The sequence below is a fragment of the Microtus oregoni genome, unplaced genomic scaffold (genome assembly GCF_018167655.1).
Source record: "Microtus oregoni isolate MIOR12 unplaced genomic scaffold, Mior012 000002F_ref0000024, whole genome shotgun sequence".
In the NCBI taxonomy this organism is placed as follows: domain Eukaryota; kingdom Metazoa; phylum Chordata; class Mammalia; order Rodentia; family Cricetidae; genus Microtus; species Microtus oregoni.
This window is the reverse complement of record NW_024543061.1, coordinates 26470540-26488972: the sequence shown is the minus strand read 5'-3', so window position 1 is coordinate 26488972 and position 18433 is coordinate 26470540. Positions and strand designations below refer to the sequence as shown.

General features: G+C 53.2%; 1 protein-coding gene across 14 annotated transcripts in view; it reads left to right on the top strand.

Moving 5' to 3' along the window:
- The window catches only part of Dysf (dysferlin), a 199065-nt gene that overhangs the window by 88709 nt on the left and 91923 nt on the right, over positions 1–18433 (top strand). For all 14 annotated transcript variants that reach the window (XM_041645118.1, XM_041645070.1, XM_041645102.1 and 11 more), the window contains 11 exons: positions 1043–1220; positions 1755–1879; positions 3375–3481; positions 8023–8215; positions 9255–9410; positions 12999–13130; positions 13210–13376; positions 14610–14724; positions 14933–15038; positions 15272–15414; positions 17260–17433. In XM_041645118.1, the coding sequence (XP_041501052.1) occupies positions 1043–1220; positions 1755–1879; positions 3375–3481; positions 8023–8215; positions 9255–9410; positions 12999–13130; positions 13210–13376; positions 14610–14724; positions 14933–15038; positions 15272–15414; positions 17260–17433 (1596 nt within the window). The remainder of the gene's footprint in view (positions 1–1042; positions 1221–1754; positions 1880–3374; positions 3482–8022; positions 8216–9254; positions 9411–12998; positions 13131–13209; positions 13377–14609; positions 14725–14932; positions 15039–15271; positions 15415–17259; positions 17434–18433) is intronic.

The window sequence follows — 18433 nt, the reverse complement described above, 5'->3', positions numbered from 1 at the left end:
TGATACCCACCCCAGGGATGCTTTGAGGGTTAAGGGAGATAAGGGAAAGGATTGTAGGAACTCAGAGCTCGATACAAAGCAGAACACTGTTTTGTAAGGATTCCATGGAAACAGCTAGCCACAGCCAGTTCAATACCATTTACCACTGACATCTACAAATGCAGCAGGTGGGAAGGTAGCTGTTGTTAACTCCATGTATAGATGAAGACTCTAAGAGATACCAGAGCAAAGCACTGTCTCCAGCAGCATCTGGACACTGCAGTTCATGACCTCGGGTTTCCACACTGGTCCTGCTACCTGCCAGTTGCTTCAGTTTCTGTCCGTAGTCGTATTTACCTTAGGAGATGGTGGTGAAAACAGTAAGACTTGATGTATGCACACAGTAGGCATATAGTAAGTGTTATTGGTCCATTCACATGCTCCAAAACCTAACTTTTCAGCTCCTTTCCTCTCAGCTTTCCAAGGAGGTGACTAAGATCAGTGTTTCATGTCAAGACACATGAACGTTTTACATTGTCTTCGCCCTATGCCTTGGGCTTGGAGGGGCCAATTTGAACTACACGTTCTGTGCATATGGCTGAGGCTGCCTATGCAGAGTGCAAGGCTGCTTGGTGAGCGAGCGTGTGTGCGTGTGCGTGCGTGTGTGTGTGTGTGTGTGTGTGTGTGTGTGTAGCTCTGGGCAGGGCATGATTGTTGAGAGCTTTCAGCCCCTTTAAGGGGCAGATGAGGTGTAGGCTGCCCCGAGGGTCACTGCGGGAGACCCTGCTCTGTGGACATGGTGGTGCCATCGATGCTGGTTTGGATTAAAGAGCAGCCTGACCTTGGAGGAGCAGATTGTATTAGGAAACATGAGTGAATGCGCGTGGACCTGGAATGAGTTTGTTCAGTCAGTAACCAAGTCTGGAGGCTGTTCCTTTGGCTCATCAGCCACTCTCTGCCCAGCCAGGTGTCTCTAGGTCCTGGTCATGGCTAGGGCCTGGCATCTCTGGGGTCCTCTCTGCTTGTCTCCTTGTGACCTGTAGCCTGCTCACTCTGCCCACAGAAGTACCTCCGGAGGCGCAAATACTCCCTCTTTGCTGCCTTCTACTCGGCCACAATGCTGCAGGATGTGGATGATGCCATCCAGTTCGAGGTCAGCATTGGGAACTATGGAAACAAATTCGACACCACTTGCCTGCCACTGGCCTCTACCACCCAGTACAGCCGGGCAGTCTTTGATGGTAGGTGAGGCTGAAGGGACCTGGGTCATAAGATAGATACCAAAGCCTAAACCCTGCTTCCATGGAAACCACACTAACCCTTTCAGGAGTTCCTCTCTCCTACTGCTGGTGCTGCCCCTCATACTCCTTTTGGGGGACCCACTGTACCCTACCCCCAGATTGGAGTCCTGCAGGCTCTGAGTTGCCCTGGTCCTGAGCCATCTCCATCAACACACGGGGTCTAGGAGCTTGGCTTGGAGACCTTGGAGATGTGAGATTGGGTTTCCCAGAGGTATTCAATCAGCCCTCTTGTTTTGATGTGAGAGCCACAGGAGTCTGTCTCCCGACAAAGTGTGCTCAGGTACCTTGTCTGGAGACTGGGGACTACCAGCCACACCACACACACCTAAGGGGAGAGGAGAGTAGGATCTGTCTACCTCTCTCAAGCCGGGCCAGTTCTGAAAGCCCAGCGGCCTGAGTGCCGAGCTTTGCAGAGCCGTGTTTCACTGTCCCAGACCTCTGTCCGGTGCTCAGGCCCCTCTCCCCTCCCTGCAGGGTGCCACTACTATTACTTGCCTTGGGGCAATGTGAAGCCAGTGGTAGTCCTGTCCTCATACTGGGAAGACATCAGCCATCGAATTGAGACGCAAAACCAGCTCCTCAGGATTGCTGACCGGCTGGTGAGTGGGATCCTGTGCAGACGTGGTGCCTGACTGCTAGCTCTGCCGGAGGTATCTGAAGAATTGTAGAGAAGATGGGTATCAAGGGTGCTGGGGACACCCCAGGTGGATGTGGTAGATGGCCGAGAGACAGAGAGTTGAGAGATTGCTGGGGTGTCGGGTATGGCTGCTGTTTATTACTACATGCCTCCTGACTCTTATACCACACGCGTCATCTTGCCAGAAACTTCCAGCTTCCAGCCAGAAGTCAGAAGCTAGAGATCCAGGTGGCAATCATGGGTGCTGAGGGGGAGGTGTGAGGGGAACAACTAAGGAACATCAAGAGTATGTCATGGGGGGCAATGGGTGGATGTGGAAGAAAACCTCACCTAGGATATCTTGGCAAGGACTCGGGAGGACAAGTCCTGGTGCCAGGAGGTCGTGGGAGGAAGGTGGCCTTTTAGGGCATTGTGGGACTTGAGTGAGGCCTTGATACATTGGTCTGGGGAGATAAAGGGCTTTGAGAGAAATGATCTAGGCCCAAAGCTGGGGACCCCGGGAGAGGAGCAGAGGGTTTGAATGAGGGAAGAGTTCTGCTTTGGGGCTGAGCAGAGGCTTCTGGGAGCCTCTCTTCTCTTTCAAGTCAACCCAAGGGAGACAAGAATGGCCACATGGCAGGAATGAGGGACAGCAGTGGGGAGGAAGGGCTGACAAGGCCTGGGGACAACTGAGGAGCACAGTTGGGAAGGAGGCAGGAAGGCAAGGAAGGGGTGATGTCCCTGGAACTGGCAGTCGGTGGTGATGGGCAGCTATTGCCAATGGAGTGGAGTTGAGACCACAGAACCAGCGCTTGGCTTGCCACTGTATCCCTGTTATCACTTCAGAAGGCTGCGGTTCCCAGATAGCAGGGCTGAGGTTCCCCCAGGGAGGGGCACACATCATGCACTCTGGAAGACTGAGATGTGGAGGGGCTGCTTGGAGGACTGAAGCAGCGGGAGTGGGGGGGCTGACAGGTATTTCAGCTCAGGGCCCAGGCCTGGGGAAAGTGCCCACAGAAGCACAAGAGAAGGGATCAGATGGGACTCCAAGAGAGCCAGCTCTGAGAGTCTGGTACCTGTGCCCAGGCTCCATGGCTGCTGGAGGAGACAGTGGCTAGCTTTGAATCTGCCTGTGGCTAACTCAGTAAAGGACTGGCAGAGGAGTCTCAGAGAGATCCACTCCTCTGTGCGGAGTCAGGTCTGGCCTCAAAGTGGCAGGTGGGACGGGATGCATTCAGACTGAAGAAGTTCTAGCTAGCAAGGGAACCCCTGTGACCATGTGAGAGACTGGGGTTCTGAGGTGGAGGATGGGGGTGGGACTCCTGGGAGGTTCTGGGCTTGAACCGTGCTGGCGGATTGCATCTGGCCTTGTCTTTTCTTGCTCCTATTATCTGTTTCCTTCTGGCTCAGTGACGGGGCCTAGGGGTTGGGTCCCCCTCCGTGGTGACACTCCTGACCTAGGCTTGCCTGTTCCACAGGAAGCTAACTTGGAGCAGGTCCACCTGGCTCTGAAGGCACAGTGCTCCTCTGAGGACATGGACGCCCTGGTGGCTCAGCTGACAGACGAGCTTCTTGCAGACTGCAGGTAGGGGGTACTTGGCACCCTCCGATGCCTCTCCTAGCTCAGCCCGTCTCCTCAGGAGTGTTCGTGTGTGGTGGTGAGCAGAGGCACGTCTCCCAGCCACGCTTGGCCAGCAGTCTGGCCAGTGCTGAGCCCAGAGGTGGTGGAGCCGGCACCGGGAGTTGAAAAGGTGACGTTTAGAACAGGTCATAAATCTCCCCGCAGCAGCGGCAGCAGCTGTGGGCTGAGCGACCCAGCTTACCTGAATGGGAAGCATTGTGTGTCTGATCCCCGACCTCATAGCTCCCTGATGGAATCTCCAGGAGAAGCTGGGGTGGGGGCACCCCTCCTTCCCCCAAGGCCATGTTGTCGGGGACCATAGTTTCTCTTTAGGTTTCTACTGCACATGGTTGTTTGTCAGCTTCAGCAAAGGGGGGACTTGGGGTGAGGGAGAATAGGAACGGAGGTCAGCAGAGGGGGCCCCACCTCAGCATCTCTTCCACATCCAGGAGGGCTAGGGTAGTCACTGCAAAGAGAGCTTTGAAGTTGAACTTGGCATGAAGAATGACTACTTAATAATATCTAATCAATAAAAGACTGTCACCATGGGGAAGACTAGTGAGAAAGTGTGACTACCACAATGACAAATGCAAGGAGACCGCCCCTCACCAGTCTGGCGGCTTTCAGTAGCTCTGCTTCTTTGGGCCTTGGTTTCTCAGCTATGAAATGAACTTGGTTATATCCACTCTTATGCATTCTATGGGGTTCAGTATGAGGGTCGCTACCCCCACCATCCTGTTAACTGAGAGCCCTGTTGAAGGGGTCAGAGAATGCCCTCACTCTGAGAAACGCCTAACTGTGGTGGCACTTGTATGTCCTGCTCAGGAAGTACACCTCTACCAGATAAAGTGTTCCCGAAGGAACAGTCCTTCCCGCCCCCATCCTGCCCCAGTCAGGTCACTCTCTAAAACCAGCTCAGCCCCAGCTCTACTGGTAAGGGTATACCTTGAGCCCTCTAGGGGAGTGGGGTCCATGGGAGCTCAGAGCAGATGCAGCTGGCAGTGGAATCTTCCCAAAGAAGGAATGCCTGGAGCAAATGGTAGGGCAGGAAGTGCAGCCTAGGAGACCAAGGCCCACGTGCCTTGTCCTGAGTGTAGTCCTGAGATGCCTGCTGTCTGCAGGGGTACCTAGGACAGCTGATGCCTGGCAGGGCAGGCTTTAGGGGCTCTGTCAAAGCTCAGGCTTAGGTATGTTGAGGAAGGAGACCCCCAGGTCAAATGCTTGCTGTAGCTTCAGGGTGACAAGAGAGGAGAAATAGGACTGCTAAGTGACCTAAGATACAGGCGGCTAAGGCAAAGGTGCTGGAGAGGGCAGATGTGGAGGGAGCCAAGGGTTGCAGAGGGAGCCGAGAGCACCATAGACTTCATGACGGGCACTGCGCTGGGAAGGTTGTGTGTGTTCATTCATCATAAAGTTCTAGCCATACCATTCTCTGAGGGCCAAATAAAGAAATGGAGGCACACAAAGATTTGACGGACACACCTAGATTCACATGTCAAGCAAGTGAGAGAGTGTCCTGTGCTACTTTGTCACAGCTAGAGCTAGGGGCCTAGTCTGATTCCCTAGCTGTGGCCACGACAGTTAGGTGGGCTTTGGCCATTCTCTGAGGGTTTAGCAGGAGGAAAGCAGGGTGGGGGTGATGAGGCAGCAGGAAGCTGGCCTTGGTATTGAGGTGGAAGGAATGTGGTGCTGGGGGGGGGCACACAGGGGCACAATAAGCTTGCAGGGGCCCTTGGGTGGGGTGCCTTCTCAGAGCATACCACACCCTGGTCGTGCCTACAGAGAGGTTGCCGTGCCCAGTGATGCCCCTTCTGGGACAGTGGCTGGCAGAACATGGGTCCCTGCAGAACTGCTCTTGGCAGCTGTGGGGTCAAACAGGGGGGTTGGGGGGGGTAGGAGTTTGGAAATGGGTGGGACCCAATCCCTGGCAAATCTGAGGTGCTGGAACACTAGAGGGTTGTAGGACTTGGTCCTAGGCTGTCCTCAGTGCCCTCTTGGGAAGAATTTGTCTGAAACACTGCCAAACCAGGCTCTTCTGTCATTCTTCTGGGAGTAGGGGATGTCCAGCCTCTAGGGGGCACCAGTTTAGGATAGGAGCTTGCAGTGGGGGTGGGTTCCCATCCTCTCTGGGTATCTGACAGGATCTTCAGGGAAGGGACTCCAGATCCATTCCCTCCAGGAACTACCTGAGGCCACCATGCTGCCTGAGGCTTTAGCATGAGCAGGTGTCATGGCTGACCAGGGCTGAATACTTGCTATCCGCTATCCTGTCTCTAGTTAGGGCACTTCCCTAGTCCCCGACCCCATCCTTCCACTCTGCACCCCTCAACCCCACACCCATGTAGCAAAGCCCTCTCCTCTGATCTTTGGACTCACTGTGTTTCCTCTCCCTGTATCTGTCCTGGGCCAGGCTGTTCCTGAGACCACACATGCCGCCCCCCCCCCCCCCCAATTCCATCAGCATCTCCTGTCTGCACAGGTTCACCATCTTCAGAGACCACAGCACAAACCTTATCAGCTCACACAACCTTCACCTCCCTTCCCTCTCCCCAGCCCAGCCACCCACCCTACCTTCCTCACTCTCTCCCCCGTTTCCCTTCTCTAGCACCCTGGAGAGGACTGTTTTCCCACAGGGTGGCTCCTAGCCCTCATGCCTTATGGATCGTTGCTGGTTTGTTGGCCCCTCCCCACCCTATAATGTACCCCTTGCCTCTGTGTATGACTTTCTGCCTCCGTGCTGTCCCATTAGCCCTTCCTGGCATTCTACATGGACTAGCTCCTGTCAGCCCTGCAGGTGTAGACCAGGGCCACTTTTTCCAGGGAAAACTCCAAGGAGGCTTCTTCAGGGAATAACAGGCTGTCTCAGTTTCTCCTCATGAGAGGGTCATCTCTTTGGACTCAGCCTGGAACTCAACTCAAAAATGAATCCAGCTCATTCTCTGGGGGTTGGTCCTGATACAGTTGCCAACTTGATCCCCAGGGACAGGTGGTGACTTGGTGAACAGCCGGCTCTGCTCTGGGTATTGTGTGGCCAGGCTCCATCTGTAGGGGGGGCTAGGATGCAGTCTCCTTCTCAGAATCCCCTCCTTTCTATACCCCTGAAATGAACTTCTCTGCCGGTGGGGAAGAGCCAGGGCGTCTTGTGAGTGGTAAAGACTGCGCTTGGCTGGGCTAGTCTTGGGAAGTTTTGGTTGGGTGGTCTGCTGGAGGGTCCTCCCTGTTTTCTGACCTTGGCTGGGCTTCTCCAGCCCTCTGCTCCACTGCGCACCAGGGCCCCTCACCCACCATGCAAGGCCTCCACCCGCTGCCGCCGGCCCGGGGCTGCCGTCCGTGGCACCCTCGGGGCAGTAAATATTATATTACCACAGGGTGTGCAGTACGTGACCTGAGACGGGCCCCGGGGCTTAAGTTTCCCCGAGATGGAGCTCGCGCACCCGCTCCCCCCACCCTAAAAATTCAATTAAAAAAAATAACAGGAAAGACGCAGCGCGCCGAGGGCCTGCCAGAGCGGTGCCGTGGCGCTCCGGCGGTAATTGGTTCTGCATAGCTTGGGGAAATTGGCAGAAAAAATAAATCAGCCGGGAGCCGGGAGTCCAGACGCTGCGGGGAGGGGGCGGGGGGCTGCAGCGTGGAGCAGGCCTGGCGCAGCATTGACGAATGTCCTGTTTGAGGGCAAGGGCTGGGCCAGCTGGAGGGTCCTGCTTGGGAAGGGAGAACTGGAGCTCATTCTCTCTTTTTTTAGCATTTCTTCTGGGTATGCACACCCAGCCCTGGAACAGTGTGGAGCGTCCATCAGCGGGGCTTTTAGAGAATCCCGGTGTGATGGGCCGGGGATCAGAGATCTTTGCTCCTACACACGATGGAATTTACTTTTACCCCTCACTTGGGCTTCAGCGCTGTTAGTTGAGGGCTGCAGTATCATACCCAACAGTGCTCAGAACTTTCCAAAGCCCAACTCAGGATTCTGGGAGGGCGGTCTTGGGGCAGCCAGGGTGGATTCTTCTGTATTGATGGCTGCTGGCCTCCCCACAGTCTCTGCAGTAGCTAGCTAGTCAGGGGTCCATAAATTTCTTTCTTGGAGAAAGTGTGCGCCCAACACAGAAGGGATTTATTTTACTGCGGGGCAACTTAGACTCTGGCCTCTATCCTAGACAACACAAGGGGGCAAGAAAGGGACCCTATAGGTCCTCTGAGAGCTTGCAGTCAACTTCGAGAGGGGATACTCATACAAAAGAACCCACCAGGCTGGAGGTTGGGGTGAGTCCCCAAAGGCTCTCCTGGGAATAAAGAGGCACGTTTCAGGGTAGGAGTAGAAGGGCCAGGGTGTGCATGGGAGACATCCTGGAGCAGACAGGCCACAAGGTGAGCGCCCAGCAGGCCCTTCTCCTATATTTATAGGAGCAGGGACCCTATAAATATACACACTTGTGTGTACCTGCATACACGCACCTGTCTCTGGTGTGTGGAGCCCTGGTGAACAAGCACATTGCACCTGTCTTTCCTAGCCAGCCCCTGTGTGACACCCATGAAATACCTTCTGCCACCCACCTTGATCAATATCTGTTTCGGCTACGTGGCCGTCACCTGAGCCAGATCAAAGAAGCTGCCCTGGCCTTGAAGCTCGGCCACAGTGAGCTCCCCACTGCCCTGGAGCAGGCTGAGGACTGGCTTCTGCGTCTCCGTGCCCTGGCTGAGGAGGTAATGAATCCTGAGGGGCCTTTCTTCTTCAGCCTTCCTGCCTCCTGGAATGTAGACCAAATGTTTACACTGTGATACATTCTGGGTCTGTTGCTGGGTGACCTCCGGCCAGTCACTTAACCTTACAAACATTAGTATGCCCATTTGTGGGACACAATAACATACATACTAGGTGCTACAGGGTCCAGCTCAGAACCTGACACACAGTAGGTACTCAATAGATGGCCTAGTGACCCAAAGGATGTCAGAGCAAGGCTAGTACCAGAACCCAGAGTGCCTGGCTCTAGGTGTCCTGTTGAAGCCTGCTTACCAGGAACCTGACTCCTGGCCCACTAGTGCCTGTCTGTAGGAAGTGAGGATGGTGAGAAGCGATGGTACCCAGGCATGTGCAGGGAGAGGGTGTCTGGAACAGAGGACTGAAGAAGGGCAATGGGAAGGGCTTCTTAGGAAGGGCTGATGAACCCTAGAGCTTCCCTGAGCATGGTGGTAGGCACATGGACAATTCCCTGGGCATATCTTCATAGTGGTGAGGACTGTGCCCCAGGCTGGTCGTTGGCTGCCTCTAGAATCTTACTCCTCATCCTCCCCTCTTCACAGAATTTGTTCTATGGCTAGGGGAGGGCAAGTGCTGAAGAGCCCTCCTCAAAATCCTTCCAGTTCCTACCCCTAGGTCTGGGGCCTCTCTCTCTGAGGAGCCCTGGAAAGGTGGTGAGGAGCCCCTGTTGTGGTGGTGCCTGCTTTTGTGAGCCTGCAAATCTTAGGGTCCTAGGGCTAGTACGGGGAAGGAGGCTCGGGTGGGCAGACTACACCTTCCACAAGACTCCATGCTCTAAAGCAGGGGCATCTTCCCAGAAACCCATGGGCATCTAAGAGACATTTGTGGGACCTCCTCTGGAAGCTGAGGGCCAAAGGCAGGGCCATGAGTGGCCAGGATGGCGTGGGAGCTGGGCGAGGCAAGACTTTGTGGCCTTTGAGAGAGAGGTCAGGCGTGGCATTGGGTATGCCACCATCCCCACCTTGACTGCCATTCCCTCTCCAGCCCCAGAACAGCCTGCCAGATATCATCATCTGGATGCTGCAGGGTGATAAGCGCGTGGCTTACCAACGGGTGCCCACTCATGAAGTCCTCTTCTCCCGCCGGGGCCCCAGCTACTGCGGCAGGAACTGTGGAAAGCTCCAGACCATCTTTCTGAAAGTGAGTATTCTCTCTGCCAGGGCCATCATAGGGTTTTCTCAACACAAGGCCTTTCTTCAGCTTCCCCTGACTTCCCATTCAGCCCTGTTCTGAAACTATCTGAAGGCCCTCAGATGTTCATCTTGGGAAGAGAGGGGTATTTGAGTAAAATACCTTCCTTCCTTCCTTTCTTTTTTTCTTGTTTTTTTTTTTTTCGAGACTGGAACTCACTTTGAGACAATACTGGCCTCGAACTCACAGAGATCTACCTGACTCTGCCTCCCGATTTTAGGAATAAAGGCATGAGCCGCCATGCCCAACTAAAAGATCTTTGTTTTTCTTCAGTTTTTCTTAAACTCTCCAGGCCCTGCTCAGTGAGTTTAGTGTGTTTTCCAGTAGGAGCTGGAATGTGGGCTTGGAAGTGAACAAGGAAAACAGAGCATGGTAGTAACTGCCTGTCCTAGCATTTGGGAGGTGGAGGCAGGAGGATCAGGAGTTCAAGATCATCCTTAGCTATATCCTGAGTTTGAGAACACCCTGGGCTACTTAAGACCCTGTTTAATTAAGGGCCTCAAGTGTATGTGGGGGGTGCTTATGTATGTGTCCAAGACTTCATTGGCTCATGGGGCTGGTCTCTTTTAAGAATCATTCCCAACCTCTACCATGGCCTCCAGATCTGCCCCTGCGGCCTCAGGAGCAGTTGATGGGGGGGAATGGGAGTAGGTTCTTGTGCAAGGGCTCCCATCACCTTCTCTAGGTGAACTCTGAGATACAGAGCCCTAGTGGCTTTGGTCATGGCTTCAGCCAGATGATTGGAATACAGGCCCCCTCATGAGGTGACTTCTCTGTGTACAGCCATTCCCAGTGGCCGGGGAGTTAGCTGTTTCTTACCACTTCTCGTTGTTGTGCTTTCAAGGCCTCTTCAGCCTATACAGTTTGCCCCCCTTCCAGCCTGGCTGGTTTTCCCGAAGTGTCTACTGCAGCTATTCCCTTTTTTACATGCTACCTCCTATCTTCAAGCTTCCAAGAGGTCATCATTGACCATATCCCAGCCTTGACCCTTCTGAGTAGCGCCAACTCCTGGCTGCTAGCCTACATGTTTTTCTGTTGGCCCATCATTCTTGCTGCCCCTTGGGGTGGGAAGCCAGGGCTGGCTCCAGCTGTATAGCCAGTGTAAACCAGCAACAGGCTGGTTGCAGTTCTGTCTGGCCTTGAGCATGTTACCAAAGCTCTCTGAAGAGCCCACTTTCTTCCCACCTATGAAATAAAAAGGAGGCGGTCTACCTCACAGGCATTGAGGACTGAACTGGACAGTTCACACTGAGGTTGGTGGTTGATGGACACTTGTTCTTCTCTCCCTCTGCTCTCCTCTTTCTTTTGGGACTGTCCCTTGCTCTACAGATGCCACATTTGGGGATCTGTTATAGATCAGTGTGCTGGATAGTTTTATGTCAAGTTGACACAAACTAAAGTCGTCTGAGAGGTGGGAACCTCAATTTAAAAAAATGCCTCCATATGATTGGATTGCAGGCAATCCAATAGTCCATTTTCTTAGTTAGTGATTGGTGGGAGAGGGCCCAGCCCATTGTGGATGGTGCCGTCCCTGGGCTGGTGGTCCTGGGTGCTAAAAGAAAGCAGGATGAGCAAAGCCATGATGAGCAAACCAGCATGGCCTCTGCATCAGCTCCTGCATCCAGGTTCCTGCCCTGTTTGAGTTCCTGCCCTGACTTTCTTCAGTGATGAACAGTGATATAGAAGTATAAGCCAAATAAACCCCTTCCTGCCAAGTTGCTTTCGGTCATGGTATTTTATCATAGCAATGGTAACCCTAACTTAGACAGCCATGTCTGAGATAATGAGTATGCTGGGAGAGTGACCTTTCAGAGGGGACGACATGGGGTTGTGTGTGTGTGTGTGTGTGTGTGTGTGTGTGTGTGTGTGATCACCTGTTCCTGGACCATCTGAGGCACATTCTTTGTTTGATCCTAACCTCAAGTTCTAGCCTCAGATTGGCCTCCGAGGCTGACCCTCTCCTTGTGTGTGTGGTATGTAGAAGGGGAGGGAGTGTGGGAATGGGTTGGCAAGGCAACGGGTGCTGAGAGTACAGGCAGGCTGTAGCCAGGCCTGGTAGACTCTGGAGCATCTCTCCCTCCAGTTCTGACCTATTCGCCCTGAAACCTCCAGGAGGGGAACTGAGAATGTTCCCTGATTCCAAGCAAAGGAAGAAAAAAAAAAAGATACCGAATTGTTTCTCGAAGTCTTCCCCACTGAGTTCATGAGCCTGCCAGTAGCTCCTGAGCAAGCGCTACAAAAATGTTGGCAGCGGGCAGAGACCAAGCAAACACTGGTGTTCCTTAACTTAAACCCAAGCTGGAAAAAGTGAGCACCACAGAGGAGAGGAGCCCCAAACTAGACATTTCTTTATTTGCTGTTGCTATTTTGGGTTGGGCAGGCTGGCCCCGTCTGGGGGAGGTTGGTGGTGGGGAGCTAGAGGTGGGGGAAGAAAGGGAGGAGGCAGGCATTCCTGCCATGTCCCAAGGGCTGGTGGCTTGGAGGGAAAAGGACAGCTAGCCACCCTGAGGGAGGGGACAGCTGAAGGGAACACCACTGAGAGTTCCTGGACACGGGTGGGGTAAGAGGTGTCTCCATACTTCTCCAAGGAATGACTGAGAGGAGTTGGGTTGAGGAATGGGATAGGGTCAACCAACAATGGTCGACGCCGCTTCCTATGCCTTCTCTTGGTCTGGGCTCTGCCTCCAGGGGTCTGGGCCTTCCCCTTCAGCTTGGGAGCTCCCACCCTAGCTTCTCAGCCTTTTCTGAACCCACCCAGACTCCCTGCTGCTCAGTGAGTTATCTCTCACCCTGGTGTCTCCTCGAGGGGACAGGGTGTCATTTTAAGAGGGAGGAACTCCACTCCCTAAGGCCGAATCTGACCTTTGGTTTCAGTCAAATGGTGAAGTAATCCTAGGGAACATATATATGTTTTTAAATGTTGGGTTGTTGTGGTTATTCCATTTGGCAGAGCTTCTGAAACCTTTGGGATAAAAAATAGCTGAACAGCTAAGAGCGGTTAACGTGCTGATAAGCACTTGAAATTGTGGGGACATTAGATGCAGTGTTCACGTCTAGCCAAAGCATGAAGTACTGAAAATGAAACGAAGTGGCTTTAATTGCTCCTCTTCTGGAGCTGGGTCCCCGGCTCTTCTGTTTCTGGGATGGTGCTGTCCAGCGCAGCAGCCTTGTGTAGCTGTTTAAATTAGTTAATGCCAATTAAAATGAAAACCCCAGTTCCCTGGTTACATGAGCTACTTGTCAAATGGCCAGTGGCTGTCCTATTGGACCTTGTAGGTCTGAGCCATTTCCATTGTAGTAGAAAGTTCCCGCAAATGACAGAAGTAGGAAGATAAGTGGCAGAAGGGGATATTAGAGACCCTGTACATGACCCCATCTGTAAAGGGCTCCTACATGGTTGCTATAGTCTTTTTTTGATGAGCAGGACTCTTGGTTCTATACTCCATCTCTGTGATATTTGGTGTAATTCTCTAATGGGATACACCTGACTGGGTGTTGAGCCCAGGGCTGTGAGTGTTTGTGTTTCTTTGATTGCAGTATCCCATGGAGGGCGTGCCTAGGACCCGGATGCCTGTGCAGATCCGGGTCAAACTTTGGTTCGGGCTCTCTGTGGATGAGAAAGAATTCAATCAGTTTGCTGAGGGGAAACTCTCTGTCTTTGCTGAAACGGTGAGTACCTGCCCGCCTACTGGCCCTTGGACCCTGGAGTCGCGTGATCTCTCACTGGTTTTTCTTATTTGGTCTGCAGTATGAGAACCAGACGAAGCTGGCGCTGGTTGGGAACTGGGGCACAACAGGCCTCACCTACCCCAAGTTTTCTGACGTCACAGGCAAGATCAAGCTGCCAAAGGATAGTTTCCGTCCTTCCGCTGGTTGGGCCTGGGCAGGGGACTGGTTCGTGTGTCCAGAGAAGACGTGAGTGGTAGTCTCAGGGTGTCCAACCACAGCTCCCCGTTCTCCCCAGCCCATCCTCTGACATCTTGAGCTCTGTGAGTCCTTCTACCTGCCCAGCTGTGCCCAGCTGCTCCGACTCTCCTGGGGCTGGTGCTTAACCAGGAATAGCTCGAACACTCAGAAATAAAGTGCTGCATGTGGCTGGGGAGACACTCAGTAGACAAAGCACTTGTCATGCAAGTGACTTGATGCGTTCAGTTTCAAACCCGTGATGAATCCCAGCATAGTATCTGTCTATAACTCCAGGGCTCCTATGCGGAGTTGGAAACAAAGACAGGAGAATCCCCTGAGGGCCTTGGGCCAGCTGGCCTGGCATACTCAGCGGTAAACAACCAAGGGACCTCATCTCATACAAATGGGAAGTGAGGACTGACACCCAAGACTGTCCTCTGACTTCCACATGGATGCCCTAGTATGTGTGCATCCCCAAAACCTACACCTGTCATGTGTATACACACATATTTATACATATATGGATATATATTATGAAGCATACCTTAGAGTTGGCACCCAGTCATGTGCCTTGTCCTTTGTGGTACACAGAGTCCTGTCATTGCACATGTGTGACCATTCCTGTTCCAGGCAGCTCACTTGCTCCCTGAATCCCAGTTTGTGCATCCTTCTACGCCGCCTCAGCCACTCTCTACACTTTTCATAGCTGGGTGACATCCAGCACCTTTTTAAAAAAGCTTGACATTGAATCTTTAATGTACTTCTTGATGATATTTTCTTTGTACTGTCCATTGGGCTTTGGCGCCTCTTATTGGACCCCCTTTCTTCTTTTGCCTTGGATGACTCTTTCTTTCTTTCTTTCTTTCTTTCCTTCTTTCCTTCTTTCCTTCTTTCCTTCCTTTGAGAAAGGGTTTCTCTATAGTTTTGGAGCCTGTCCTGGAACTTGCTCTTGTAGACCAGGCTGGCCCCGAACTCACAGAGATCCACCTGCCTCTGTCCCCGAGTGTTGGGATTAAAGGCGTGTCCAACACCGCCGGCTTGGGTGACACATTCTATGGCCCGTGAGCATCTCTACCTGCTCTGAGCCTCCTGTTTACCCTCTGTCCCCGTCTCTCTGCACTACCCCCTCTAACTGTGTTGTGGTGAGGTTGACAGTGCAGCGGGGCTGAGGTGTAATTCTCTCCTGGAAGCAAACCATGGCAGGGGTATCCTCAGTGACTCTCTGCCTGTCCTCCCCAATAGCCTGCTCCATGATGCTGATGCCGGTCACCTGAGCTTTGTGGAGGAGGTTTTTGAGAACCAGACCCGGCTACCTGGAGGCCAGTGGATTTATATGAGCGATAATTACACTGATGTGGTAAGGGGTGCTCCAGGTGGGCAGTGCATGCTTTCCCCAGGGTCGTGGATGTGTGGTCCCACAAAGAGCTTGAGATTCAGAAGATTGGGTGTCTTCTCCCCTGTTCCTACTTGATGACCTAATTGCTCTGTGCTCCAGAAGGATGGTGTCCTCGAATCATGTGGGTGCCCAGTCTGTATCTTTTCACAACTGCCTATTGTATCTCTAGAATGGGGAGAAGGTGCTTCCAAAGGATGATACTGAGTGCCCACTGGGCTGGAAGTGGGAAGATGAAGAATGGTCCACAGACCTCAATCGGGCTGTTGATGAACAAGGTGGGAGCACACAGAGGCTGGGTTCTCACCCGGGCCACCTCTTAGCTGTGCCAGTGAGACAGCTGAAAGCCCCAGACAGTTGCCTGGCTTTCATGGGGTGACTTCACCTGGGAACTTCCTGAACAGGCCTCCATTTTAAGCTGCTCAGGGTTTGAGCATGCCCCCCAAAGAGAGAGAGCTTAGGAGAGATGGGGGCTTGCTGACAGTGATTTACAGGTTTCTCCACCCCTTAGGCTGGGAGTACAGTATCACCATCCCCCCAGACCGAAAGCCAAAACACTGGGTCCCCGCTGAGAAGATGTATTACACTCACAGACGTCGGCGCTGGGTCCGACTGCGCAGGAGGGACCTCAGCCAGATGGAGGCACTGAAGAGGGTGAGCCAAGGGGAGGTGGGTGGAAGTGGGGCTTGTGGACGGAGGAGGCCAGTGCACATAGAAACGCCTGAGTGTGCACAATGTGCACACAGACACATAGACCTGTCTTAGTGACTTTCTGTTGCTGTGATGAATAAAGCATTATGACCAAGGCAGTTTAGAGAAAGGGAGCTGGTTTGGGCTTGTAGTTCCAGAGGATTCGAGTCTAGCACGGCTGGGAGTCACAGCAGCAATTAGCAGGCATGGCAGTCAGAACAGGAAGCCCAGAGGTCACCTCTTGAAGCATAAGTGTGAAGCAGAGAGAGAAAACTGGAAGTGGTGTGAAGATTTTAAAGCCAAAGCCCACCCCCTATGACATAGTTTCTCTAGTAAGACTATACCACCTAAACCTCCCCAAACAATGCCTGGGGGACATTCTCATTCAAAACACCTCAAGACCCAGTGAGTTCACTGGTGGCTCTCCCCCAGATCAGTTGAGCACATATACACACCACACTGAAAATATGAGTCACACTGTGCACACTCAAAACAAGTAGATCACACCAGCCTCTACAGATTGCACTTGGCACTCACAGATGCTTACATATGGATGTCCAAGTACTGTCACTTCCAATCCCCAAAGGCTCAAGGATGCCAAAGGCAGTGCTTTCCACTTGGTTTCCTAGAGGGAGACTCGGTGATTTGGAGGCTCCAAGGCAGGGGCCCTCAAACCCTGCAGATACTCCTTACCTGGAGGCAGGAGATGGGTCCACACCACCTGAGCTGTCTGCCACTGGCTGGTGGGATGTGCTATGATATCTGTACCACAGAGACGTGGCTTAGTAGCGGTGGGCTGGGTCCTGAGCCCACCCTTCTGGCTGCCGGTGGTAGGCCACAGTGTGAGTGTATTGGCTAGCGAGAGACCAGAGAAGAGCCATCAGTGTTCACCTAAGGACACCATGGAACACAGGACAGGCCCGCAGTACTTTCTTGTGAGCACACATGAACACATGCACTTGTCCCAGAGTCTGGGAACGCTCATGTGCAGCCCCCCCCCTCCCCCAAGGACCTGCCTTCCCGGGTCTTCTGGTCATCTATTCTTTTTTTTTTTTTTTTTTTTTTTTTTTTGGTCATCTATCCTTCACTCATAAGAACACATTTGGATTTAGTAGCAGAGGCAGGCCTCTCCCACTCTTTAAATGGGAGAGTGTTTAGGGGACCCGGCTTTCTTTTCCCCCTTAGAGCAGTACTCTAGAGAGGGACTGTCTGGGTCTGGGGACAGGTGGTGTTTTAGGCAAGCCACTGTGATGGCATTCTTCCTCTGCATGGAAGACACCCAGTTGTTAGAGGTGTGGGCCTCGCTTGGGATCCCAGCCTGGCTTGATAGTTAACATCAGTGCCATGTCACTCCCTTATAGGGCTTGGGGTCAGACATGTGCAGGCTTCCTGCAGGAAAGGGTGCCTTCCAAGGAGAGATGGGCCCCTCACCGTCGGCCTAGGTGCACATCCTGGGAGAAGTCCTCTGGCCTTAGGAAGCAGGTCTTCATTTTGCCTCTGAGCTGCAGGCCCATTTCTATGTTTAGAAGCTGGGATGTGAAGGAGAAAAAGGAAATGACAGGAAAGCTTGGATTCGGGCAGTCCACCCCTAGTTCAAATAAACAGCCCGAAGCCCAGTGTCTAGCTCTGCTGCTGTCTACCTTCCCTGCTGGCCTCCTCGGCTACCCTGTGGCCTGGAAGTCTCCTTTCTCTCCTGGGTTTCCTACCTCAAGGCTACTCCAAGCCACCTTCTTGCAGGTGGTTCTTCCAGGCTTACCCCTTGGAATCCTGCCCTGTCTCTCCCTCAAAGCTGCCTCCTCTCTCCTACAGCACAGGCAGGCAGAGGCTGAGGGTGAGGGCTGGGAATACGCCTCTCTCTTTGGCTGGAAGTTCCACCTGGAGTACCGCAAGACAGATGCCTTCCGCCGCCGCCGCTGGCGCCGCCGCATGGAGCCACTGGAAAAGACCGGACCTGCAGCTGTGTTTGCCCTCGAGGGGGCCCTGGTACATTGGGTTGCATCTGGCTGGGCTTGGGTGGGGTGCAGCTCGCCTTTCCAAGGCTGATGTGGGACAGGCATGGAATCCCTAGGGTCATGGTTTCAGATGGAACGTTGGCCAGCCATCCTGGCTTGGGTCCCTGTGGGGTGGCATGTGGGGAGAATGAGCAGCATTCTAGGTGTCTTCCTAAAGTAAGGCAGCTTCTTTCTTGACACTGAAAGATCCACTGCTTCTCTGAGTGTGAAGATGAGCAGTGGCCTGGGCCTCTGAGTGGCTCACCAGACAGTAAAGCCCAAGGACCTAGAGTTTCCTGCAGAGATAGCCTGGCAGGGATGAGGGAAGTCGGGGAGTGGCCATAGAGGCCTGGTGATCCTGGCGTATCCTTGAAGGACACAGTTCTCCCTGGTGGGGGCTTTGATAGGGTTTGGGGGAGACATGCCTGAGAAAGGGAAATCCTGGGTGACTACTGTTTCCCTGTGTCATCTTCTATAGTGAGTAGCATTGGAGTCAAGATCAGGGTGGTGAACTCCAGGGAGAGATGATGGGAATCGGAGCGGGGACATTTGGGGGTTGGCAGACAGCTTGTTCTCTGTTTTGGTAGTCTAGAGACTCCTGGAGACGGACCACCACTTCTGAAATACAGCCAGTATTATGTATGCATTTTTTATGTGTACTCTGGGGTGCAGACCTGGGAAACAGGTCTTGTCAGCCTTTACACACACGGTTGCCTGTGTCAATGTATGTGTGCTTATCAGTGGGTCAAGGCAGCTGTGAGGCCTGGGAGAGTCTGGTGGGAGTAGGCCCAGGATGTGATGAATGGAAGCAGAGAAGGAAATAGAAGCCAGTGGAGCCCCCTCCCCCCCAAAACACCCAAGGCTGGCCAGAGAGGTCCTTCATCTCAGGTAGTGCAGGGAGAAGAAATGCCCCTGAAGGCCAGGTAACAGCCTGCAACAGGCTTGGAGAGAGAGCCTTCTATTCTTAAACAAAGCCCTTGAGGGAAGCAGTC